At 45.8% G+C, this 27,130-nt stretch overlaps 1 protein-coding gene across 8 annotated transcripts in view; it reads left to right on the top strand.

The window, feature by feature from the left end:
* Window positions 1-27,130, top strand: part of DLGAP1 (DLG associated protein 1) — a 325,804-nt gene that overhangs the window by 242,444 nt on the left and 56,230 nt on the right. For 7 of the 8 annotated variants that reach the window (XM_007456571.1, XM_007456572.1, XM_007456575.1 and 4 more), the window contains one exon: window positions 20,655-21,031. In XM_007456571.1, the coding sequence (XP_007456633.1) occupies window positions 20,655-21,031 (377 nt within the window). The remainder of the gene's footprint in view (window positions 1-20,654; window positions 21,032-27,130) is intronic. The other variant, XM_007456577.1, reaches the window with a different exon arrangement.

The following is a 27,130-nucleotide window of genomic DNA, read 5'->3' as shown; positions in this document are numbered from 1 at the left end:
TAAACACGTATTTATTACTCTGGGGGAAGGAAATGTTTGCAAGAATTCTTTTAAAAATGCAATCCCCCCTCCCCCGCCCCCCAGCCATCCTCCAATGCATTATTTTATCAGACTAGCTACATTTTTACCTTTCAGAGAACAAATACCTAAGGGACTGAGGCAATCTCAGAAATCTGGAACTGAGTGACCCGGGAACAGCATGGCGGTGGCAGGTCTCTGATGCCCTAGGGAGAGAGAAAGACACAAGAAATTTGACCTACTTCAGAGTTTTGCTCAGGGCTGCCTCAGCCTCAGACAAAGCAATGAAAAATGCTTTCTTGGCCTCCCCTTACCCATCGCCTCCCTCTCCTATTGCCCAGACTTGTTATCTCCGCCCCGACGTCCTCCACCCGCCAAGATTTTGCCCTTGGATTTTTTTCTCTCCTCTCCTGGGTGTTTCCAAGGCCAATCCTCCAGCAGCTCTCAGACATTATCTGCTTGTGACCCTGCTTTCCTCCCTGCTCCAAATTCAAGCAGGGTTCTTCTGGAGCCTAGTTATTCAGTGCTTCTGAACTCGTTCTCTCTAGAAGAAAGCTTCTATCCAAGAAAATAGAGACCCCCCTAACAGGCACTTACTGCGGTAACATTAGACCTGCCCGTCCCAATTCTCCTACTCATTTACTCAAGAACCACCAAAATTAACAACTGTTAATTTGTGCATCATTCAAACAAACTATATTCTGTCTCCTCTCCAAATTACGTTTGACTCCAATCACTTTTAAAATCTACTTAGCTTCACCCTGAGCTGTGTTGGAAGAATAGTTCCTTTTTATTGCAGCTGTATGTCGCCATGTTAGCTTTATATCAAATATTATGAGCGTTTGGGGGGGCAGCTGGGAGGGGAAGTGTGTAACTAGATGATTAGAGAACACTCCCTCTGGCCCTATTAATTTTTACAGCATTTTTCCCTCCTATTTTGCTTAAATTTGCAACTTTATGCAAATTTTATAAAATATTTTGTGGTATCCCCAGAGCCCCAGCTCAGCCAAAGGCCAGCTCAATTTATGCTACTCCAGGAAGAATTGTGGTTTGGAAAAATTACTCAGCTGGCTGCGAAAAAAGTAAAAATTGTTACTACTACAGCTGATGCTGATCCTACAGATTGCTGTAAAATGAACAGAAAGTAGTTAAGCGCATTGCCCTAGGTCACAGACCTACTCATTTATGGACCTGGAATTCCAAAGACTCTTGGCTCTTCCAAGTGTTCCGTTCATTCATAAATTCATACTCCCTCAGTGTACCAGGCACTGGGCCCTTTCAACCAATATTGCTTCCTTTACTCTGTTCTCCAGAGTGCTTTTGTTTATTTTATATCCAGTATCATTTATAAAATAACGTGCTGCCAACCATTCTCTTAAGCTCAAAAACATTTTTTTGACAACATACTTTCTAATCTATCCTTAGGTTAGCGATAGAAAAAGGGACTAAAATGACAGACATTGAGATATGTTTAGTAGAAAAGCTTTGGTTGTTTTGCTTATTTTTATCTCAGGTAAACATCTGGGAAGTAACTAAAAATAAAAGTATGGTCTGAGACGGTCAATGTTTCTAAAGTACTTTTATGCCTAAAACCGTGAATGTAAAGGTCACATGAAATCAGAATTTTGAGTGTGTCTGTAACAGGAGCACTGCTGGTGGATGTACTGAACAATAGAGTTTTAGCCTGAGATTCAGTTTGTTTCATCACCTACCCCTTACCTGGCACCAGACTAGATAACTGAGACACCTGGTTGCCATGGAGATGAGATGGCATCATCGGATCACATCTGTGTACAAGTATAGCTTCAGAGTTTCACAGGCCTTTTGCACAGGAGCAGGGGTACACCCGGCTTACTGGCTGCTAAGACAAAACAAAGGGATTTCCCTTATGAAATGGTTGATGTTGTTACCATGTACTATTTATTGAGCACTTACTATGTGTCAGGTAATATTCTGAGCATTTCTCAGATATTACTTCATTTCATCCTCCCACCAACCCTGCAAGGGTTACTATTCCCATTTCACATAGTAAAAAACTGATGTTTGAACAGATTAAACAGACCTCCCTAGGTCTGCCTCCAAAACGTATATTCTGAAACATCATGCATTATTGCCTCTCAGGCATGGAAAGCAAAGTTATTGCTGTTTGCTTGATAGGTTTTTAGTAATTTAAGTGCATCATTTTAGCGCTAGTATCCTACCTAGTCACTTTGGCAAACTATGGAGATTTGGTTGACAGGCCTTAAACAGTGCTTGGAGAGGGTCTGTGCTTTTAAATTCTCAAGTACTTGAACTGAAACAGAGTGAGCTGGTCCCATTCACACCCTGCCCTCCAGCCCCCTCTAGCTGGAAGTTATTAGTGTTGACCATGAGGGCAAAGGAGAACATACTTGAAAATGTTTTGGGTTTGTTTTTGTCTCTTCTGAACTGAGTGGTACTATAGAAAGCAGGAAGACAGCTTTAAACCACTGACAGGGATCCATCCCACAAGACCGCAGAAGTTCATGGCAATTTCTGCATTTTCCAAGATACAAGACAGCAGAGGCTGGGGCCAGTCATCTGTGTGATTTAAGGAAATGGGGGCTGCAGAGGGTGGGATGGGGTACAATGGCACAAAGCTGATAAAGACGGACCAAGCAAGCCACAACTCCCAACCCGAGGGGAGGGCTTGCACTTAGGAAAGATGCAACACCTTCATAGGCCATTTTATTTTCTCCCCGCACCTCCTCCTCTCAGTAGGTGGCTCCATGGCTGGGAGGGCAGAATGTGGGGCTGCTCGAAGCTGGATGGTGAAGGAAGGCCTCTCTAAGGAGACGATTTATGAGCTGAGGCCAGAGGGATGAGATGAAATTTTAACATTAAGCACTAGGGGCAGGCATCTTAAAATGTGCTCTCAACACGGAACTTCCGCGTAGGGCTCTTCATGCTGCAGAAACCCCAACATGTGGAAAGGATAGGATCTCCCCACCTCCAGTAAAATCTCCTCGGGAGTTTTCAAGATGGTTTTTGTATTATTGGAATTTTGTTGTAACAAATAACGTACGAAGGAAAGAAGAGAGCCTCCTTCCCGTGTTTGAGATATTAAATGCCACACCATGTCCCCTTACATCCTATTAACTACGTCATCCGTCTCATGACACGGTGAGGTCACCGAGGCTGTCACCCAAACTCAACAGATGAGGAAAAGGGATGAGAGCTGAGTCATGTGAGGTCCTACAGCCAGTAAGTGGCAGGTCAGGATTTGACCAGGTCTGGTTACCTTCAAGGCACTGCCTTTTCCAGACACCACTGGAGGAAGCTGGGCCACCACGGCTGAGCACCTCTTTGAAATACAGACAGTCTGGTTTGGTGAGATCTTGTATAATAGCATTTGCCATACAGAATCATTTAATCCAACGAATAACTATAATAGGAAACAAAGATCTACCTGATCACTAATTTCCCTCTGCTTTCATACCAGAGCATCAGTGTAACAGGAACGAGCAAAGTGTGATGAATTCTATAGGAAACATATGTAGGAGGGGCTCACAGAACACAGATGAAGTGAATCTTGAAGCATGAACAGTAGTTTTCCAAGCCAGGAAGGACGCTTAGCATCTGTAAAGTCATTGCCAGGCCAAACAGATCAATAAGCAAATCAGTAAGTAAAATTTTTAAAAATAAAATTAGAGTGGACTTCCCTGGTGGCGCAGTGGTTAAGAATCTGCCTGCCGATGCAGGGGACACGGGCTCGTGCCCCGGTCCGGGAAGATCCCACATGCCGCGGAGTGAGCGGCTGGGCCCGTGAGCCATGGCCGCTGAGCCTGCGCATCCGGAGCCTGTGCTCCGCAACGGGAGAGGCCACAACAGTGAGAGGCCCGCGTACCGCAAAAAAAAAAAAAAAAAAAAGTCAGGGGTTCTCATGAGAACTAAGAGGAGGCATTTAGAGGGACTTCCGGAAGCCTTCCTGGAAAAGGCGACACCTCAGCTGATACCTGAAGGAGAAAGAGGACAGAACGTTCCTATAGGGAAATTCCCTCTGCAAAGGCCAGGGAACTTGGTGGCTTGAACAGCTAAAAGGAAAAGTGGTCGGGAGGACGTGGAGTTCTGAAACCTGAAAGGATGAGGAGGAACTAAGTAATTAGAATCTCCAAAGCCCCAGACCCACGTCTTTATCCCGAGGGCAGAGCTGTCAGCCGGATCCGTTCATAATCTCCCCCTCCTGCTCTGAGCGTGTATAACAGTTTGGAGCCAGGGACAAGACAGAGCCCGTGAGACCAATTAGAAAAGTATTTCTCAAACTCCTGACAGACAAGATACATTCTACCTGTTAACCCAGAATGTATACAGATCTCGGGACACACACTGCCACAAGCGTCCCGAAACCAAACTTACACTTCCTTTGTTTGATGCACTCTGACGTTTTCTAATCTATTCCGGTTTTTTTTTTTTTTTTTAATGGTGAAACTGTATGACCCACCTCAACTGATTTCATGACCCGTTAATAAGTCACAACAGGTAGTTTGAGGAATGCTGAGGTAGGAAGTTGCTGTCATCCTCCAGAGAGGAAATAATAGGATCTAGGGAAGCAGAAAGGTGGATTGTAGGATGTGGAAGGATTCCAGAAGGATTTAAGAGATAGGGGGGAAGGACCCAAAGGAATTTGAGGTGATGCCCAGAGTTGTGGCTTGAACTCTGGGTAGAAAAAGGAGTTACTTGCTAAGATAGGGAAAGTGAACTTGAAGCATCTACTAGGAGGGTAGACACTGAATCTTTGAGAAATGCCCATTTTGTTTGGTCAACACAAATGTACCTCTTCATTTGAGGCCCATCTGAAGAAAAAGCGTCTAAGGCTACGTTATGTAATTCCAGAAAGTGGGCAGGTTTTTACTAAAAGAGGGGGCAAATTGGTGGTGTTGAAAAGGAGGAAACCATTCGTCATTGGGCGGGGGGGTAGGTTCTGCAGCGAGCCTCAAAATCCTACTTAGAAAGGACAGTCAAGCTATAAATCCCAAGGCAACAACCCAGATCGAATACTCACCTGGTGCTTTGCTGTGGCTGCCATCAGGGCTTTTGTAAGACAGAGAACAGGGTAAGTAGAGCTTTTGAGTTTTCAGGTACCAAACCCGTTGGCAGGAGTTAACTTCTTTACAAAGTTGGCACCGCTTTTAGAATCCCCGATCACGAGTTCAGGAAAGGAGCGGGCGTTGCTTATGCCCTTCTTGTAAAAATGAAAATCCATTAACTTTATTCTTCACGCACGTTCTCCAACAGCATCGGGTCAAAGGGACTTTTTTCCTTCCTCTTTTCAGAGCTTCCAGGTCCCAATCTGGCTCCTTCTAAATCTTTTATTTTACGAAACAATAGGGAGTGGTGGTAGCCTGTGGCTAGTTGAAGATTTTGAACAATAGGTGTTTCTGAGCCGGGTTTATTGAAATGGTCCTGTCTGTGTCCTGGGGGTAGATTGTAAATGAGATGTCGACAGGAGCTCTTTTGTGTGGATGGCATTCGGCCTGAAAGAGAGGAATTTCCTTACTGTGCTAGTATTTAAAGTAGATTTGTTGTTGCTTTTGCTCAAACTTTTTATCCAGCTTCTGGAGCTAACAGCACTGAATGAGTCACTGGGTAAGACTGAGACTTCCTGCCCTCCCTAGCAGGGCTCCGGCTCTGTCATTTACATTTAGAAAGGACTGACTAAGAAGATTGCTTGGATTTTCATCAGCTTGAGCCTCTTTTTCAGATCGTCACGGGGACCTGAGCCGCCTGCAATCCGTTACCCCCAGGAGAGGGTGGCCAAGCCGGGCTGTTTTTCTCACTCCCTGGAAAACTTCTGGCTGTTTTGCTTGCTTTCTTTTTAAAATCCAAGGAGAGAGACAAACACCATCTCCCGCCTCATGCCTTCCCTTTTTTGTAAATGACAGGCAATTTCAGTTTACTGTAATTACCTCGGGCTGAGGTTGGACCAACTCCACTCTTAGAAGATAAGGCAACACTTTTATTACCTCTCAGCCAGGTGCCTGGGGGATGACAAGGCTGGCTTTTATCTGGAGACTCGCAAGGTTATCAGTTAACTGTAAGGGGCTGAACCTTTGAGCCGTGGCCATTAACATGCTTCCCTTCCCTGTGATCAATTTCCTAACCCTTTATTGGTAATTAATGTTGATCCAAAGACCAGCGCTGCTCTCCACCAGTGTTTCCGCATTCCGGCACCTCAGCACTTCAGCAATCCTACTGATAAACCGTGTAAATTGCAACCACAGGCCAGTCCCATAACATGAGCTTGAAATTCCAAACAAGGCCCCAAACATACAACCCACTGAACAGCTTAACATCCTCTCATTTGGTAGGTTTGCAGTGGGTATAGCTGGTTTTTCAAAGAATTGATTAATAAAACCTTTCACCTACCACAGTAGAAATCCAAAAGAATCAAAATGATTTCGCTTTACTATCCATGGGTCCTTTTGAAAAGTAAAATGTAATCCACACCAGGAGGCAGTTCTGGGCTTGTTCTAGATTAAAAAAAAAAAAAAAAAAATTCTAGTGCTTGATCTATTTCTGCCTGCAGTTCATGGACATGTCTAGCCACACAACAGTTTATTCTTTAATTCAAGCTATTTTACATCGGGTCTGTCTGTTATCTCTTGGATTGGAAATGTGGGATAAAAACTTGTGATCTGAAAATGATTTTCCAGCTGTGTTCTGGGTAGAGCTTTAATGAATGAGGAATGCCCTTAGGGATCAACGTTTAGGTGAGTGTTCTGGGCTGCATCAAATTAGCACAGCAGCCAGCCTGGACCTAGCATGGAACCACCCTCCTGTCAGTACAAAGTATGGTGGGCCAAGGAGAATGTTACTTTTATCTCTTTGGCTGTGAAGTCAGATCATAGCTTTAGGGTACAGGATGAGAATGGGGAAGAAAATGATGGAAGGGATAGCACACAACCTGGCAGATATGAAGTGTTTATCTCCAAGCGCTTATCTTCAGACTACACATTCTGTAATTTTTATAGACAGCATTCCACACTGGGGGAAGAGGCCAGTTAAAAGCCCCTACAAGTACCCCTGTTACCATTATAACAAAAACCAACAAAGGTGTTTCTGCCAATGGTGTGTGAAACACAGTGACAAACCAATGAACACCCAGAACTCACATGGTGGAGGAAAGAGAGACGATGTCATAAGTATTATCGAATTTGAAATCGGATTCCTCTTTTCCTTAAAGCTGTAGAAACCTTGCCCACCCACCAGGCCAAGCCCACCACCACCCAGCCACTACCCATCCCCCATTCTCCTCCTGGGCCAGGCTGGGACAGAGCTCCGTCCAGGACCAGAGATGCCCTGGAGGAGCAGGCCCCTGGCGGGGCTCTGATGCACCGAGGCACCTGAAGCAGTGGGTGGCCACCATCCTTCAGCGCTCTGAAAGCCATAGGCCAAAACCTGACCTTGCAACTACTTGCAGTGCGACTGTTTCGCCTTTTCCTGCAGACAGACAGGTTAGAGTACCCAGGCCCCCCGGGGTGTGTCATGCAAATCAGCTTTCTACAATCCAAAAAGTTCTGAATTCCAAGCACGTTTGACCAAGAGATTCAGAAAAAGGCTTCTGGACATTGCTCTCATGAGGCTTCAAAGGAGAATCTTAATGACAGAAGTATAAGGCAGCTCTTTAAAAGAAGAGAACGGAGGCTGAGATGAGAAGAACCCAGGTTCCAATCGGACCCCACTCTGCAGAAGGTGGGCAACCCCAAACTCTCTTGCCTCCAGTCACTTGTGGAGCTGGGATTGTAGGTCCAGACGCCTGGCTCCAGGAAACACAGTGAATGAGGATGCTGTGGGCAGTAGCTAGAGTAAACTGATAGATTTTAGTGCTGGCCTCGCCAGTTTGCTGGGATTTTTAAAAACATTTTATTGGAGTAGAGTTGATTTACAACGTTGTGTTAGTTTCAGGTGTACGGCAAAGTGAATTAGTTATACATATACATATATTCATTCTTTTCCCTATAGGTTATCACAGAATATTGAGTAGAGTTCCCTGTGCTATACAGCAGGCCCTTGTTGGTTATCTGTCTTATATATATAGTAGTGTGGGTATGTTCATCTCAAACTCCTGATTCATCCCTCCCCACCACGTTTCCTCTTTTGTAACAAGTTTGTTTTCGATAACTGTAAGTCTGTTTCTGTTTTGTTAATAACTTCATTTGTGTCACTTTTGAAAAATTAGATTCCACAGGGAATTCCCTGGTGGTCCAGAGGTTAAGACTCCGTGCTTTCACTGCTGTGGGCCCGGGTTCAATCCCTGGTCAGGGAACTAAGATCTCACCAGCCATGTGGCATGGCCAAAAACAAAAGAAGATTCCACATATAAGTGATATCACATGATATTTGTCTTTCTCTGGCTTACTTCACTCAGTATGACAATCTCTAGGTCCCTCCATGTTGCTGCAAATAGCATTATTTCGTTATTTTTTATGGCTGAGTAATATTCCATAGCATATACATACCACATCTTCTTTATCCATTCCTCTGTTGATGGACATTTAGGTTGCTTCATGTCTTGGCTATTGTAAATAGTGTTGCAATGAACATTGGGGTGCGTGTGTCTTTTTTATTTTTTTATGGTTTTCTCTGGATATATGCCCAGGAGTGGGATTGCTGGGTGATACAGTAGTTCTATTGTTAGTTTCTTCAGGGAACTCCATACTGTTCTCCATAGCGGTTGTACTAATTTACATTCCCACCAACAGTGTAGGAGGGTTCCTTGATATCTTTATTTAATTCTGGCAAATGACCAAAACCCAACTGTACAGTGGAATTGTGAATGCAGTCTAAAGTGGCCCTTTACGAACCCACTGTAAAGGCTGATGGTGTTTTCTGTGTGGTGCAGACAGAAGGCTGGGGGGCTCTGGCCAAGTTCTTCTCTGGACCTGTGTCCTCATCAGTCAGTGACACAGTTGGATAATGAGGTGTCATTTTGAAGCACTGATCCTGTCATCTGAGAGTCAGTAAGGGGCTGGTGTCCTTTCTGGGCCCGGAGGGCTGGTAGACGGTATGCCACAGCTTAACCCACAAAGTCTGTCCTGTTTTTCCTTTGAGGAGGGGGGTTTCAGGGAGGAAAGCAGAAAGGAGTCGGACGAATAATTAACTGCCTCACTGCACAGATCAGACCCCCCTACATGCCTTGCTCTCCAGACACAGGTAATTATTTCTCATCGCCCTCCAACTGACAGGAAGACATGCTGGATACATTTTCTTTCTTCTTTGCTTCCTCATATATCCTGTTTCCCCCAGTTTGTCTGATGCAAAAGCTTCTGCTCCAGGTGGAGCCAGCCCGCCAAGCCCTCTGTCCACAGGGCAGCAGCATCGGGCTGCTTTGACACAAGGTCTGCCTTCTCTCCGAAGCCCAGGGTATTGGCCAGAGAGCAGAGGCTCCTGATCGATCCAGCCAGAGGTTTCAGTGAGGACTCAGCCCGACGGACCATGATGAGACGTGACCTCACCGGGTTTGGACACAGCACCCTCGCTCTGCATGGCCAGCTCACCGTTTCAAGGGAGACCAGTGGGCAGTGTGCGCCTGAGCCCCGGCTCCCACCTGGAGCCAGTCAGCCACTCCATCTGGCCTCAGAGCTCAGTACCCCCTGAGGTCCGCTGTGTGTCCCAGACACGGCCCCACGGCAGAGAGTCCTGCTGGGCGGTGTGACTGCATTCCAGGTTTCCCTTGCTTTCCAGGTCCATGGTACAGGTGTCATAAAATGAGACCAGGAATAAGAAGTCAAAGAATAATAAGGAGTGGAAGGAACTGAGGAGGAAAGGCAGCTGCTCTGGGGAAAGGGCAGTGAGCATCACAGCCCCACATGGATAAAGCCCAGCAGAGAGGGTGGAGGAAGTTAGGTGGGTAATCCGTAGGACTAACTGCTTCCAGCTTATACGAGGTGGGCCTTTCACATTCTAGCTCCATGTCGAAAGCTGGCCAATCACAGCTGCATTTGGCCAGCAATTGACCAAGGCCAAACAGAAGTGGGCATCAGTGATGGGAGATTATGTTGCAACATCCAAGGTCACAGAGACTGGCTTTGCTGAGTATTCATTTTCTTTCTACCCTGGTGACTTTGCTTTCCTAGTTATTAGTCCCTTTTTCTGCTTCTCCAGGAAATCCCTTCTCGTCCCTGTTCCTTCCTTCACGTAACAAGTATTTACCACCATACAACTACGTGCCACGCATGGTCTAAGTACTGTGGTTGTCATGAATACAACGGACAACAATGCCTGACCTTGTGATTCTGACATCCTTAACTAATTCCTTTCTCTCAGTTTGGTCCGGAAAAAATAAAAAAATTCACCTAACAGGGAATAGAGGCAAGTACTGCTAAGAAGTGACATCTAACAAGAAATGAAAGCTAGCTGATGAGAAGCTTAAAAGCAAAATGTCCTTCCCCACTCCTGGCACCATCCCTACCCCAGGTATCCCACGCCTGTTATCTTCCAACAAGACCCAGTCTGCCCGAACCTGAGGAGGTGGGACCAGCTGCCCAAACAGGAAAGCTTATTTCATTCTGTAACCCTGACCTTGGGTCCTGAATCTTCCCCTCCTGTAAACAGTCCATTCAACCCAGGAAGACCTGCTGACTTGGCTGGGACAAATTCTGAAAAATTCACATAATGTTACAAACATTAAAAAAGAAAAAAAAAATCCCTAGATCCTAGAGGAAGTGGTATATCTGATTCAGTCGTTAGAAATTGCTTCATAAAGTCATGGAACAAATGGAAATTTAATCCTAACAGATGACACTGCCAGGGCAGTCACTTGTGTGCTTGGATGACTCAGTAGCATCTGTTGGAGAGGCTGGGAAAATGAGCCATGAAATCATGAAGGCATTCCCTGCTGGAAGCAACGGCCCCGCCTCGCAAATTAGTAAGCCAGGCGTTCTCAACATCCTGCTGTGAACCTTTGTGCCTAGTTCTATGAAAGTTATGACTCACCTGAGCTACCGGTCAAATGATTCTTACTCAGAGCCCTCAGTTTTTAATCTTTACTATTAAATGATCAAGGCAACAACCAGCCGAATGTCTGTCTACTTTCAAGATGTTCCTTTGAAATGATTGATTTTAGGCGACAACTGGTTTTACATAGGGTAACCCTCAAATTCTCATATTAACTGGTTGCCCAGCTTCATTAAAAAGGGTCTCATTAGAGGCTTTAGACCTCCGTCCCTGGACGGGCCTTCTAAAATGACTTTCCTCCAAACAGCACTTAACTTCCTTTAATTTAGTTAATTAATGGAACTTTTTGAAGAGAACGGTTACTTTGATCTAAACCCCTTTCTTAGTTTCTGGTTAACATTTCCAGAGAGGAACAAAGAGGGATGCTCTCACGCCTGGCAGAAGCTACCAGCAGCTCACAACTGCAGTCCTTGCTCCAAATCAGAGACCACGGAGGGCGGGAGAAGCCCTGAGAGGAAGAAGACTGGTTAAAACTACTGCCCTTGGCATTTTCGTGGGTGTTTGCCCCAGACAGAGAGAAAAGAGCTAGGGTGGGGCTGCAAAGCACGCTCTCCGGGAAGCTGGGCCTGCAATTTGGAAATCCTCAGTCATCCTTGCAAATCAACTAACTGGAAACAAGCATGGGAATTAGAAATGCTTCTACCTGCAAGCTTCCTGCAAACAACCAACAAATTCAGATAAAAATGGAAAATGCAAGTCCCACCCACCAGGAATCCTCAGTTTCCTGTCTATTCATCCTCACTGCCATCCACCTAACCAAATGGCCACAGCAGTCTTTGCTTTTCAGCTTGCCAAGGAAACAAAAACTGTTGCCCTAGCGGCTGCTTTGGGAAAAAAAAAAAAAAAGGTCAGCAACCTCAACCCAGAGATCTTAACCCTGCAGCACGGGTAAAATTTTTGTTGAGGTGATAAATTAAAAAGCAAGACTTCTGACTCTTGACTTCCACTCTGCGTTTTTTGGGCAAACGCAGCCCGGACGTCCCGCGTCCCAGCCTGACTTACCTGGACTGAAGCCTCGGACGGAAGTTGTACCTTGAAAGGTACATCGGTGATGTTCCGAGCTTGGTCACCAGGGGGCCATATATGTACAATCTACAATAATGGTAGAGATGAACCTATTTGCAGGGCAGGAATAGAGACACAGATGTAGAAAATGGACATGTGGACATGGTGGAGGGGGAGGGGAGGGGGAGGGGTGGCGAGGGAGATGCAGCTGGCTTTCAAAAAATCCTTTTGTTCTCTGAAATCCTGCCGCTTGCCGTTTTAGAAGGCAAAGGTTGCCACGTTACCTGTTGCCAGGGTCCTGAGAGTGCTTGGGGAAAATGTGGGCGACAAAGGTAGCGCACAAAGTCCTGGGCTCGGTGGCCTTCCAGCCCTTTGGCCGGGCTTGGCGCTGACATTTGGAGAGCAGCTGCCGCGATCGCCGAGCATTGTTTGGTTGTAGTTCTAACAGAGGAGTGGCTGCGTCTTACATCATTTCCAGGCATGAAGTGCCTCTTTTTTTTTTTTTTTTTAATGACTAATTTTCGGGTCCCTCCCTCCCTGGAGTTTGGGACAGAACATGCACTGTGCACGACAGACTCACCTCAGGAAGCCCAAGTTTTGTAGCAACTTGTTAAAATAACTCGGGTGCCTCAAAAGGAAAAAAAAAAAAAGCCTATGCTCCTGAAACAAACCTTTCCATTCTTCCTTCTGAGAACAATGTTGTGTTTGATTAGCCATGGAGGCTGCTCCCTGAAAGATCTGCTCTCCCCACCAGGGCCGGGCTGCTATCGGCTGAATAGATCTCTGAGCCAGACAAGCCTGGGCTCCGGGCATTTGTCTGGCATTAGGAAGCGTCTGGAATACTAGTAACTACCAACTGGCGAGCCTTATGACTACAAGAGTTCTTACACCACCCCTCCCTCTCCGCCCCCCTCCACCCGTACACAAGCCTGCTTTTCTCTACTTCGAGGGAGGAAAGGTTAGCTCGTTTCTGTGGTTTCCGTGGCGGATGGCTCTGGTGGTAATCAGTCCCGTAGCCACGTACCTGGAGCCAAAACTAACCAGGACAGAGGCCAGCAGAAGCCCTGCCCCCGGCCCCCAGGAGCCCCGCGCCCCGTCCCCGCAGCCCTCTGATCACCGACGCCTCACCATGGGGCCAGCAGGCTGCGGACCGCTGACCACCACACTTTGGGTGGCCCGTAAATGTTAAGCTGTAAATATTTTGAGAAAAGGGAGAGATTTTTCCATGTGTATTTTGTTTCGTGGAGTTTCTCTCCTTTTGCAAAAATTTTCAAGTTGCAGCAGGGCACCCCTTGCTGACCACTCCAAATGCATTCAGCCTCCAGACCTTTGCGCTCCTAGCTCAGTCCTCTGGGTCAAAGGACTCCCAGAGGACTGAGCTAGGAGCAGTTTCCTGGAATTCCTCGTGGAGAGCATTATCTTCTACTGGACGCGGTGTTTCAGGGAAGGCTTACTAGGCAGATGAATACAGGCGGTTTGGCTGAACAGAAGAGGTGGGATTGGAAGCCCTGTGAACATCTAGTAGCAGCATGACTTAGAGAAGTCAGTTACCTACCCTGAGCCTCAGTCTTACCATCAAACAAATGGGTTTAGTGAGATCTATCTGGGTCGTGAGACCATGTCTATTAAATTATTTTTTTTAATTAATTAATTTATTTTTGGCTGCGTTGGGTCTTCGCTGCTGCTCTCGGGCTTTCTCTAGTTGCGGCCAGCAGGGGCGACTCTTCATTGTGGTGCACGGGCTTCTCATTGCGGTGGCTTCTCTTGTTGTGGAACATGGGCTCTAGGTGTGAGGGCTTCAGTAGTTGTCGCAGCGGGCTTAGTAGTTGTGGCTCACGGTCTCTAGAGCACAGGCTCAGTAGTTGTGGCACACAGGCTTAGTTGCTCCACGGCATGTGGGATCTTCCCGGACCAGGGATCAAACCCATGTCCCCTGAATTTGCAGGCGGATTCTTAACCACTGGGCCACCAGGGAAGTCCTGTCTATTAAATTCTTAGCACAGCTTGTGTTACGGAGGAAAGATGGACTCTCCGGTGATTCAGTTGATCTAAGGGCAGGTGAAGCATCTGGACTCATTCTTCATGTCATCAACTTTGTTTTCACCTGGGTTTGTGCTTTTATCATGTGAAGGACTCCAGCTAGATCACAGATTTGTCTGGCGTTTGGTGGGGCAGTCCAGACTGGGGAGCATGTCATCACCCCGAGGAGGATGATCTCCACCGTTCATTGTAAATTCAGCACTTCTGGGCCTGCTGGCCCGGAAGTGGCAGCAGCAAACTTCTCGATTAAGAGTTTTGTCTTCATCGGTGACAATATGTGCTCCCAGGATGCCAGAACATTCCTCACTGCTACCAACAGCCTGCTGGTAACTCTCCCTGGCCTCCTCTCTTAGCATCCTTGTCAATGGGTCCCTACTTCTCAGACAGAGAGCTCACTCCCCAGCGAGGGCCCCATATTCCATCCTTGGACGACCGACTCCTAGAAAAGTATTCTTTATGCCTCTCTGAGCTTTTCCTTTTGTGGTTTCCCTGCGGGCCTCATACGGCCTGAGTCCATGCCATCCTTTACACAATAGCCTTCGAAATAATGGGAAACCCCTCCGTCTACCTTCTCTTGCAAATGAAACACCCTCTCTCCTTAAACCATTCCTTATAAGACATGGTTTTCCTCTCCTCAGAGAACCCTGTGATTTCCCCTTAAAGGGAGGGCAGGAAGGCGGCAAGGCAATCCTTCCCTCATTCTAGATATCACACATCTATGCAGACACACCTTCATAGAAACAGACAACTTACCTGACGTTAAAACCACAAGTCTACTCTTCCCATCCTGTATTTGTGCAGTCCTCCCTTTATGTCCCAAGTTTAGGTCCTCCCACATTTCTTTCCTTTGGCCTCTCCACATCGTTTTGCTTTCTAAAGTAGCCTGTAGTTTCAAGTTACCTCTCTAGTCTCTCAATCTCACGTGTAATACCAGTGCCCCGTCCCCTGGAGTTGCGAACGTTCCAAAATCAGTGCTTCTCAAACTATCTCTGGTGATGGACAGTTTGTTTGCTTATTGGATGTCAAACCTGTTGCAGGTCAACATTTTGGTAAAATGCAATAAAAATGAATTACTAGAAGAAAGAAATTAAAAAAACAAAAACATGCAAAGGACAAGCCATCATCTTTCTAATGGATTCAACTGACAGAATCTCTGTAGAATTGCTATAAAGTTTCTAAACGCTTCCTCTGGGTGTTTTCATGACCTATCTCATGGTGCACTCATCAGATACTTTGTGAATCCAAACCTGTCTGTGGGTTACACTTTGTATAGCGCTGGGTCTGTGTGGTAGGTGTGCTGGAAATGCTTAACAACCAGCTCTCTGGGGGGGATACCTACTGAGTCACAGCACCTGCCAATTCCTGTGGTGTAAACACTCAAACCAAGGTCAGTTTCAAGCTAGCAAGGAAATGTCACTGAACACAGACTTGGGGAGGGATTTGCACAGTTGAATCTAGCCAGCTGATAAGAGCCAGTTCCAGCGCCCCACTGTTAGCCCCATTCCATTTTTTAAATCTCTTTTCCAATAAAGCACTTCTTTTTGAGGGCTTGTTAACCTCCTGTTCAGCTGGACCAAATCACTCAAATCAGGAGACCTTTGTCCTCGATAGAAACTAGACCGAAACTAGACCGTTCCAGGCAGCCCTTCTCTCTCTGGTGGTCTGGACTCAGTAAGAGCAGACCATCTGATACGACTCACTGCAAATCCAAAGCTGCTCTGACTAGTAAAAGCAGATCAAGTCACAGCCTGCTTTGTGGTTAAGAACAACGCAGGACAACTTGTTTACACCTACAAAGTCAGCCATGTACTTGTATATTTTGGAATTCTTCTGTTGATCTTTTGTGTTTTTATTTGTAGTTCCTTATGGGCTTGTTCTCGTATCTGAAAGCATTTCTCACCTTCAGCAACCAGGAACTGCTAGATAATTCCTCAACATAGCTTTAGAGTATGTGACCCATTAGCTCAGCCAGTAAGTCCATATTAATAAGAAGAAATAAAAAGTAGGTTTGCTCCTACATCTGTTTTGTGTCCAGCTGACATACATAGGATAACCGGAATGAAAAGAGAGTCCAGGTAGTTTTCCAGAAATCCTTCACCACTCCAGACAAAAATAATCCCTGGCTCTGGTCTTTCTGAGACTTACAACAGCATTATCTTTCCATGTAAATGGAGAAAATACTGAAGAATCACCTACAAACTGAAATAGGGTAGGAATTTGTTCTCATTTGTTTTTCTCCAAAAGTTCTTCTTTAAAAAAAATTATTTTTTCCTTAACCCAAATGTAAAAACCGATCTCTGGTCTCTTGATGCATTACACTATTATGTGAATGAAAGTAATGACAGTGAAATCTGGAAACCTGCTCCTGCTGACTCTTCTTGTACATGGATAGGAGACTTTTCAGCCAACTTTGCGCTGGGATAGCACATCACCAGGATCCAAAGAAGGAGAAAAAAAATCAATGTATCTGATATGAACGAATAAACCTATCCGACAAAGGAAAGTGGTAATAATGATTAAACCAACAGCATCAAAAAATTAATTAATTAATTTATTTTTGGCTGTGTTGGGTCTTCGTTTGCTGTGCGAGGGCTTTCTCTAGTTGCGGCGAGCGAGGGCCACTCTTCATCGCGGTGCGCGGGCTTCTCACTATCGCGGCCTCTTTTGTTGCGGAGCACAGGCTCCAGACGCGCAGGCTCAGTAGTGGTAGGCTCACGGGCCTAGTTGCTCCGCATGTGGGATCTTCCCAGACCAGGGCTCGAACCTATGTCCTCGGCATTGACAGGCAGATTCTCAACCACTGCGCCACTAGGGAAGCCCACACTTGCACTTTTTAATCAGTGTTTTTGAGAATGTTCCTCTTAAACAAATGAAGTGTTTCCCTTACTGCATGTAAGCCCCTCATTTTTTGTTCCTGTCTTGACCAGACAAGATTTATTAACTTGTGTTTCACCGTCCTTGGGCCCCACTTTACCACATGCCTCCTGGTGCTCAGACCTCAGTGCTTCTGTTTTTTGTTTGTTTGTTTTTTGCGGTACACGGGCCTCTCACTGTTGTGGCCTCTCCCGTTGCGGAGCACAGGCTCCGGACGCGCAGGCTCAGCGGCCGTGGCTCACGGGCCCAGCCGCTCCGCGGTGGGTGGGATCTTCCCGGACCCGGGCACGAACCCGTGTCCCCTGCATCGGCAGGCGGACTCTCAACCACTGCGCCACCAGGGAAGCCCAGACCTCAGTGCATTCTAAATCATTCGTGGTGCTGAATCACGAGAGTAGAATTTTAAAAACAAAACAACAACAACAACAAAGAGAGAAGAGAAGTGTTTAGGGCTTAGCCTGCAAAACTAAGAAAGCGTGATGCTGGGGAAAATTGGGGGATTCAGTTGTCTGAGTTTTTGGAGCAGCCTCAAATGCACAAGAACTGGGGCATGAGGAGGAAGGGAATTGCGAGAAGTGTGAGTTGTGTGTTGGGTCTCCTTTCTTTGCCCTCAAAGTGCAATCTTAAAGATTTGAATTCCTTTAAAATTCCTATTTGATGACTGACAGGTGGTGCTTCTTTGACTCCGATGGCCCTGGCAGAATTATGCCAAGCTCTAAACACCAGTAAAATCTCATAGTAAAGCCCCTGGGATGTAACCCCATGGCGGATGGTCCCCTAATTCAGCGTGAGCCAGTCTCAAACTCTTACCTCCTTTGGGCATTGGGGCTGGGCCAGCCTGTTGAGGAAGCCACGTCCCCAGGGTCCTCCCTGTCCACTCTAACCCTAGTGGATGCCTAGCATTGCTGCTGCTGTCCTGAAAGTCCCCGGCGATCCAAGTCCCCAGAATTATCCCTATTGATATCGAAGAGGAAATGATAACAGCCACCAGATGGCGCCAAATTGCATTTGGCCCCAGGGGGTGCGTAGCCAACCCCGACATCACACTGGAAATAATGTGACACCCCACCCCCCATCATAGGTACCACATCGTGCTGTAAATCACAGCAAATGATATGATACTGTATTTGGCCACGTTGTCCGGTTTTGATTATCCACACCCAAGAAGGAAACTGGGGGTAGCTAACAAGGAGCAGTAAACAATCCAAAGGATCAGACATTTGATGTTGGAAAGTGCCACTTCATTTCTTTGGAATATAAGTGGGCTGAATGTCCTGAGAACCCATTTCAAACAAAATACAGTAAGTCCCCTACATAGGAACGAGTTCTGTTCCGAGAACACATTCATAAGTCCAATTGTTCATAAGTCCAACAAAGTTAGCCTAGGTACCCAACTAACACAATCGGCTATGTAATACTGTATTGTAATAGGATTATAATACTTTTCAAACAAATAATACACTAAAAACAACAAACACAAAAAATAAAGAAAACATTTTTATTCTTACAGTACGGTACCTTGAAAAGTACAGTAGTACAGCACAACAGCTGGCATGGTCACATCTTTGAAAGTACTCAATGTAGGGGACTTACTGTAATAAGTTCACATTGTAGGAGAAGTCATAAAATGATCTAGTTTCTTAGATTCGAATAGATAGATTGATTCTGGCCTAATGATGGTCCCTCCCCGGCCCACTCACTCTGGTCTGCAGCCGAGTAACTGACACCGAGCATTATCCCCTTCAAATTTCCTGGGAAGCGGAAAGTAGCTCCTCAGTGGTTACAGTGCGTGAAACTCAATCAAGTGAGGGGAAACATCAACCGTGCACGTGTCTGCATCCCTTGGCTTCCCTGTGGCTGGTGGGATAACCTGAGCCCGGGCTGGTCCTGCTCCAGCTCTGCCTCCACCCGCGCTGTGAGCCTCCCTCTGCTGGTCCCAGACTCGTTAGCTAAAAGCTGCGGAGTTTGGAGTGTGTACTGCTGAGCTCTGTTCATATTTAAAGATGTGTGATTCATGCACAGCTGAGAAGGAAGGTTTTCCTGGGGGAGAAAAGATGTGTGATTCACGCATAGCTGAGATGGAAGGTTTTCCTGGGGGAGACTCTGCCAGTCCCAGGTAACGGAGAGGAGGCTACATTTCTATTACTCAGGTTACCCTCACCTCCAGAGCACATGTGATACTGTAATGTGACATCTGTGCGTTTCTTTTCCTTCAACTCTTGGGCAAGCCCTGGGAAGTCGCCAAACATCTCTGTCCCCATCTTTTATGGTTAAGGAAATTACACCAAATCACAGGGCAGTGGGACAGCAGGGCAGAGAAATGCAATCCTTCTGTTCATTGTTCATTATAGGATGCTTTTTTTGAGTGACCTCAGGAAACACCCTGAATATCGAAGTGAGTATTTCATTCAGCGAGATGGCCTGAGTGACAACTAGAACCATGGGTAACTAGCTAGCATTGTGTGGTCAGGACTATTCGATTTGGTGTTAACAACAGTCCCAAAAGGAAAGGCTGAGGGTGGGGCTGGGAATGAGGTGGGGGAGAAAGTGATGGAAACACAATAGTTTGAACCATTTTTTAAGGGGACTCAACAAAAGTCTTTAGAAAGCTGGTTAAGGAATCATTCTTTACCAGGGGGTGGTGCCCACGTGGAAACTTCATTCTCTTCAATCTGTGTTTCCTGCATCGTGCTCCACAAATATGGAATGCTGAGAAGCAGTGTGTACGGCTTCTTCAAGACCCTGGGTTTATCCTCAGATGTTTGCAGAGAGGGGCTGCAGCCTGCTCCAGTGGGAACCTCCAAGAGGGGCGCCTCACTGCGCAGAACCTTGGGCTGATCACGTCGCCCTGAAGGACAGCGCTTTGGGGAGTGGGTTCCTACAGGCCACACGCAGGCTGATCTCCCAACTAGCGGCTACATTTACTCTACAGTAGGAGACGTGTGTGTGGTTTCCTCCCTCTCAGAGGACGGATCTGCTGGGAAACAGCAACACAATTCAGAACTAAAGTTTATAGAGTGAGCACATACCCAGAAAAAGGAAGGAAGGAAGGAAAGAGGGAGGGAGGGAGGGAGGAAGGAAGAGAAAGAAAGAAAAAGAAAAGGAGGGAGGAGAAACGGAATGAAGATAAAAGCAAGGTGCAAGAAGTTAAGACAGGGGGTTGAGCTCAGCCCCCCACCAGCGCCCTGCTCCCTCCCCCCTTCCCCTCCCCCTCCCCCACAGGCACTTTGCCCTGTTCTTAGGATTAGAACACACAGGCTCACAACCTCTTTGCTTTCTTCTTTTTTTCAATGTTCTTTATTGACCCCCAGAATCTTCTCCAATAAGTTACTTTGTTCAGCATTAGCTGTGGTTAATATTTCCCTGAGAAGTCAAAGATTTCCCAGGTCTTTTCCGTGTTATACATTATCTCTCAGGGTGCCCTGTTGCCCGGGAAGATTTCTACAGATGGCTAGTCCTGTCTGTTTTATGTCAGTTCATATTAATCTCCATTTCAGAAACTTCCATCTCAGAGATCAGTGTTTTTCAGTCTCTTTCCCCCTCAGTCGTATGGAGGTGTCGCCTTAGAGGAGGCCCAAATATGCCCCCTAAGCAGGGATCTCACTTAGTCTATCAACAGACCTGTTTTCCCGTTCAATGTCTTGGTGTGTTTCATGGGCCCTAATTTCCAGTGGATGTCAGTTACAATATTGACAATTAAAACCCATGCAGAAATCAGTGTCTTTGTTTTCGCTGTCTTCCAGTGTCATCTTGCATTACAACATATAAGAAGACACCACCTCCAGTCCCACCCAGAACTACCACGAAACCTTTCATTTCTATCACAGCCCAGAGTAGCACAGAGTCGGCCCAGGACGCCTACATGGATGGACAGGGCCAGCGAGGGGATATTATCAGCCAGTCTGGACTGAGCAACTCCACGGAGAGCCTGGACAGTATGAAGGCTCTGACAGCCGCCATCGAAGCCGCCAATGCCCAGATCCACGGCCCAGCAAGTCAACACATGGGCAACAATGCTGCCACCATCACCACCGCCGCCGCCGCCACGGCCACCATCACTGCAGAGGACAGAAAGAAGGACCACTTCAAGAAGAATCGATGCCTGTCCGTTGGGATACAGGTAACAGCCTCCCTTTCTGTCCTTTGAAATAGGAGCCCAGGGAGTTCCCTGGTGGTCTAGGGGTTAGGACTCGGTGCTTTCACTGTCACGGCCTGGGTTCAATCCCTGTTTGGGGAACTGAGGTCCCACAAGCTGAGTGCCTCAGCCAAAAAAATAAATTAATTTGTTAAAAAAAAAAAACAAGAAATAGGAACCCCAAATGAAGAAATGTACACCCCCCCCCTTTTTTTTTTCCAGAAGATTCACTATCTTGCCATTTGGGATGATGTAGGACCAGACTTTCAAATTACTGGCTCTGGACTCCTGTATGTTGTGAAATGTGATTTTAAAAAATTACGGGGCTTCCCTGGTGGCGCAGTGGTTGGGGGTCCGCCTGCCGATGTGGGGGACACGGGTTCGTGCCCCGGTCCGGGAAGATCCCACATGCCGCGGAGCGGCTGGGCCCGTGAGCCATGGCCGCTGAGCCTGCGCGTCCGGAGCCTGTGCCCCGCAACGGGAGAGGCCACAACAGTGAGAGGCCCGCGTATCGAAAAAGAAAAAAAAAATTACGAAGGTGTTTTGTCAATAGACATTAGCAGCATCTTTTCTTTCCCCCCAAAATTCCAATCTTTTAAAATTGATGTATAGTTGATTAGCAGCTTTTATTTTTGTTCTCGAAATTGAATGTGGTGAGACAAGGGGAGGATAATTAAACAAACAGGAACACAATCAAACATAAAGTGTCCTCAATTCCTAATGCACATTTTGATTCTCAAAAAAGGAGTGGGCATCCAAGAACGATGTGGATGATTGGATGGTGTTACAGTGTGTTCAACGCTATTGAGTAACCATGTGAGAACAAAAATGTGAACCACTTCTCACAGACATGGGAGTGATGGCCAGTGAGACCAAAGGGAAGGAGGGTGTGGAAAGCAATAACTCCCATCACAGCATCACGAGGAAAGAATGTGCACCAGGGTCAGTGTAGTTGGGGGCTATTTAATCATGCATTTCATTAAAAAGGTAGAAACTTCAGCAGCCTTCTCAGTTTAGTTCTCTGTTTTCTGTTGCCCAATGATAAGATCAAACTGATTCTTGGTTGTTAGATGGGTTCAGCTTGGCTTACCCTGCTAGAAATTTCCTCCCGTCCATGGAGAAGTCATTCTTTCCCCCCGCTTTTGTTGTGCTGTACCGTTCTTCAGGTGCCCTTTGAATAATAACTTCCTGACGTGGTGGCCCATAAATCTATCCACGCTGAACCAACTCTAAGGCACGTCTAAGCACCAGGCGTGGGGTACGTTTTCACAACGATGATGGATGTTCACCATCCATTCTGCAGGGTCCACTTTGAAAGGACAATTAAACTTTCTCTGGTAGCAATGAGTCAAATGCTTTTTTATAACCAACAGGTTACCATGGCACGACTTGTCAAGTTTCCTAAAAGAACTTAGAGCACGGGTGCTTGGGATCAGATGACCTAGCAGGAGGCCCCGGGCCTGAAGCCAGCCTCCACCCACCCTCACCCCAAACCCAATCCCAGGAGTTAATTCCCTCCCACCACCCAGAGGATTTCAAGGGGTGGGGAAGAGCAGAGGCGGGTCTTCTGTGTTGTCCCAGGCAAATTATTTAATCCTCCTGAGACTGTTTTCTCATCGAGCCCACGTAGGATTATTTGAAGGAGGGAGTTTACAAAATCCAGCTTCCTGTAAGGCTTTCAGTTTGGGATGATGAAAAAATTCTGGGGCTTGATAGTGCTGATGGTAGCACAGTAATGGGAATGTACTTAATGCCACTGGAACTGTACATTTAAAAAGGGTTAAATGGGGGCTTCCCTGGTGGCGCAGTGGTTGAGAGTCTGCCTGGCGATGCAGGGGACACGGGTTCGTGCCCCGGTCCGGGAAGATGCCACCCTGTGAACCATGGCCGCTGAGCCTGTGCGTCCGGAGCCTGTGCTCCGCAACGGGAGAGGCCACAACAGTGAGAGGCCCGTGTACCACAAAAAAAAAAAAAAAAAAAAAAGGGTTAAATGGAGAATTTTATGTCTGTTTTACTATAATTTTTTAAAAATTCCACGTTTCTTATCTGGCATATAATTGGCACCCAGTAATGTTAGTTTTCTTCTCCTTGTTTAATGTTTAAATTTTTTCTTTATTTTACATTATTTTTTCAATAGATAATATATTCCTATGGCTCAAAATTCGAAAGTTATAAAAAGACATACAGTGACCAGCCTCTCTCCCCTTGCTATTCAATAGCCAGTCAGTTCTCCTTTCCGGAGAAAATCAATAGAACCAATATTTGCATCTCCCTGCAGGGATATTTTGCACATATTCAAGCAAATATATATTTATTCCCCTTTTTACCCAGATAGTAGCAGCATATACCTCACACTAGTCTATATCTTGCCTTTTTTCACTTAACAGTGTATTTTAAAGGTAATTATCTGTCTTACTGTTCATTTTATTTAAAAGCTTCTATCTATCGTAATCACCTCCCAGGTCTGCTGGTTGGTAGGTTACTGTCTAAATAATTCTTAGAATAAAGCATTCATGTACTATATGACATCCAACTTATATTATTATTATTTTTACCCAGTAAGATGGAACTACTCTGAAATTCACGAATAATGTTGGGGAGAAAGTCTTTGTTTCAGAGACCACCCTGCTTCTTGAATATTTGGATATTTTAATGAGCTAAAGAATTGTCCTTACTCTTCCTCCAATCATTGTTCACAGCTGTAGAAATTATATGAGAGCACTGCGTGCTTTATATGGTTGTCTCATTCTGCCTCTACAGCGGCCCTGTGGCATAGGTGGTGTTATTCTCTCTCCCCAAGAAGTGAGAACCCAAGGTCACATATCTTATGTTGACAGAGCCTAGATTGTACCTTGACATCTAATGTGACCACATTACGGTGCTTCTTTGATGGAGAATAATAAGTAAATTTAAATTTAGGATACAAAATAGTCATCAAATTTCATTACACTGTAATCTAATTTAAATCCTAATCCCCCAAATATGTGATACTAGGACCTTGGGCTCTTTCTCACAAATTACCTTTTTAGGGTCACAGTTTTCAAGCCTTTCCCAACATTTTAAATTTAATCTGTATCTAATAGTTAATATTATAATTATTTACTTTACAGCCTGTGTGAACTTAGGCCAATTACTTAATGGTTTCCTCATCTGGAAAATGAGAATAATAATAGTTGCTATTGCATCGGGTACTTTATATGTTGTAATAAAAACTGATGGATAGGGACTTCCCTGGTGGCGCAGTGGTAAGAATCTGCCTGTCAATGCAGGGGACATGGGTTCAATCCCTGGTCTGGGAAGATCCCACAAGCCGCAGAGCAACTAAGCCCATGCGCCACAACTACTGAGCCCGTGCTCTAGAGCCCACGAGCCACAACTACTGAGTCCACAAGCCACAACTACTGAGCCCGTGTGCCACAAATACTGAAGCCCGTGCACCTAGAGCCTGTGCTCTGCAACAAGAAAAGCCACCGCAATGAGAAGCCTGTGCACCACAACGAAGAGTAGCCCCTGCTCGCCGCAACTAGAGAAAACCCGCGTGCAGGAATGAAGACCCAATGCAGCCAAAAAATAAATAAATAAAATTAAAAACAAAAAACTGATGGACACAATATATGTAAAGTTCAAAGCATAGTGCCTGGCATATTAAGGGCTCAATAAATATTAGGTTTGATTGTTATTATTAGTATTATCCTCCTTTAAAATTCTGATTAGCCAAAAACACTAAAATTGTATCATCAGCCGTAGGCTTTCTCAATTTTTTTCAGGACAGAGATTTAATTAACCCTGCAACATATTTAAAATTTTTGAATGCCTCTTCATAAATTTAAGTAGATTACCCTACATACTATATAAGAGAGGTGACATTTGTCAATATTTGGCTCTAACTAAGGGGATTAAAGTCAGAGAGAGAAATTTACCTGCAATGACTAAAGCTTAAGAAGATGACAACGCTTTGATGCAAATAAGCCATGAGTTTGGACAGGTGGGGCGAGCCTGGAACAGAGTACAACGTACCTCATCCTCGGACCCCTGCTTCCTTTCTTTCTCCCTTTCCCGGTGCATTGGGCACCACGGTTCTTAAGGGGAATATCTATCGTGCACCTTTCGAAAAAATTTCATTGGGTAATTTTGAAACTACCCCAAAGTGTAAGGCTGCAGCATCGTACTTCGGCTGACATCCTGAGCATTTTTAATTTCCCTGAGTGTAGCTATACGGAACCGGTTAGAATCCCATTCAGGAAAAAGGAAGCCATGCTCGTTTCTCACACAGAGGCAGTTTCATATACCAACTTGGTTCTACAGTAATGGGACGGCTGAGAGAGCAGAAAGGGATGCAGTAAGAGGTCACCCTTGGACTAGGGGAGCAGAAGGGGAAAGACGGGGTTACCAAAACTCAGGAACTCAGAGCAGAGGCCCGTATAGCCCATCCCAGACCACTGAAGCGAGCACGGCCGGCTGGTGCCAGGCCTTGCAAGGGCTGGTGCACGCGCTCTTGGGCTTCGAAAGGGCTGGGGTTGGAGCCACAGCTGCCAGCAGAAGGTGGAAACAGGAAGGAAGCCCCCTTCCCTCCTCTGACCTTCCTTGGTTAGAACCTAATAGGAGGCCAGCGAGCAAGGAAGCCTGGGAAATGTAGCCTTCAGAGTCCTGGCCCCTGTGCCACAGAGCAGCTGGGTAGAGAAGGTGGGCTTGGGGCTTCCAGACAGTAACTAAGTCACCAGAATGAGTCACTTTGTCCGATTAATAAATAAATGTGCTATTTCCCTCAATGGGCACATGCATTCAAAAGCCCATGACGGATGTGGTGAACATATGATCTTGGTTCACGTGTTCTTCTAGTGGGAGCAACTCACAGCACTAAATATGATTCTAGAATATTTTAAAATATGTATTTTTATATAATATGTCACCAAAACTCACATCAACTACTTTTTCTGGTGCTTTTTCTGGTGTTCTAGTCCTGGGTGGGTGGGGGGAGGATATGGATAAATGAATAAATGGAAAGCTATTCAATATTTCTATATGGGAATACTCCAAAGTGTAAAGATGGCAATTCTCTCAAAATTCATGCAAATATTTAAAGAAATTTCAATGAAAAGTCCTACGTGATTTTTATCACTTAGTCGAGACTAGGGGGAGGGTTTTGACAATGTGATGTTAAAGTTTATTTAGAAGAAGTTAATACCCCAAAATACCCTAGAAGTTTTGGGATTTTTAATGAGTAAAATTTATTTTTTATTTAAAAAAAATTTAAAATTTTTTATACAAATTTTAGTTTTTTTTTTTTGCGGTATGCGGGCCCCTCACTGTTGTGGCCTCTCCCGTTGCAGAGCACAGGCTCCAGACGCACAGGCTCAGCGGCCATGGCTCATGGGCCCAGCCGCTCCGCGGCATGTGGGATCCTCCCAGACCGGGGCACGAACCCGTGTCCCCTGCATCGGCAGGCGGACTCTCAACCACTGCGCCACCAGGGAAGCCCTATACAAATTTTAAATGTTACTTTCCATTTATAGTTATCACAAGATATTGGCTGCATTCCCCATGTTGTACAATACATCCTTGAGCCCATCTTACACCCAAGAGCCTGGGCCTCCCCCTCCCCCACCCCTATATTGCCCCTCCCTCCCTCCCCACTGGTAACCACTAGCTGGTTCTCTATATCTGTGAGACTGTTTCTTTTTTGTTCTACTCACTACTTCGTTGTATCTTTTAGATTCCACATGTAAGTGGTATCATACAGTATTTGTCTTTCTCTGTCTGACTTATTTCAATTAGCTTACTGCCCTCCAAGTCCATCCATGTTGCTGCGAATGGCAAAATTTCATTCTTTTTAATGGCTGAGTACTATTCCATTGTATATATGTACCACATCTTCTTTATCCATTCATCTGTTGATGAACACTTAGATTGCTGGAGTTTTTAAATTACATTTTAAAAAAAGAATTACAGGGATTTCCCTGGCAGAGCAGTGGTTAAGAATCCACCTGCCAATGCAGGGGACACAGGTTCGAGCCCTGGTCCAGGAAGATCCCACATGCCACAGAGCAACTAAGCCCATGCGCCACAACTACTGAGCCTGCGCTC

The sequence above is a fragment of the Lipotes vexillifer genome, unplaced genomic scaffold, assembly GCF_000442215.2.
Source record: "Lipotes vexillifer unplaced genomic scaffold, Lipotes_vexillifer_v1.1 scaffold429, whole genome shotgun sequence".
Classification (NCBI taxonomy): Eukaryota; Metazoa; Chordata; class Mammalia; order Artiodactyla; family Lipotidae; genus Lipotes; species Lipotes vexillifer.
Note: the sequence above shows the minus strand (reverse complement) of the source record. Positions and strands in the feature narration are given on the sequence as shown.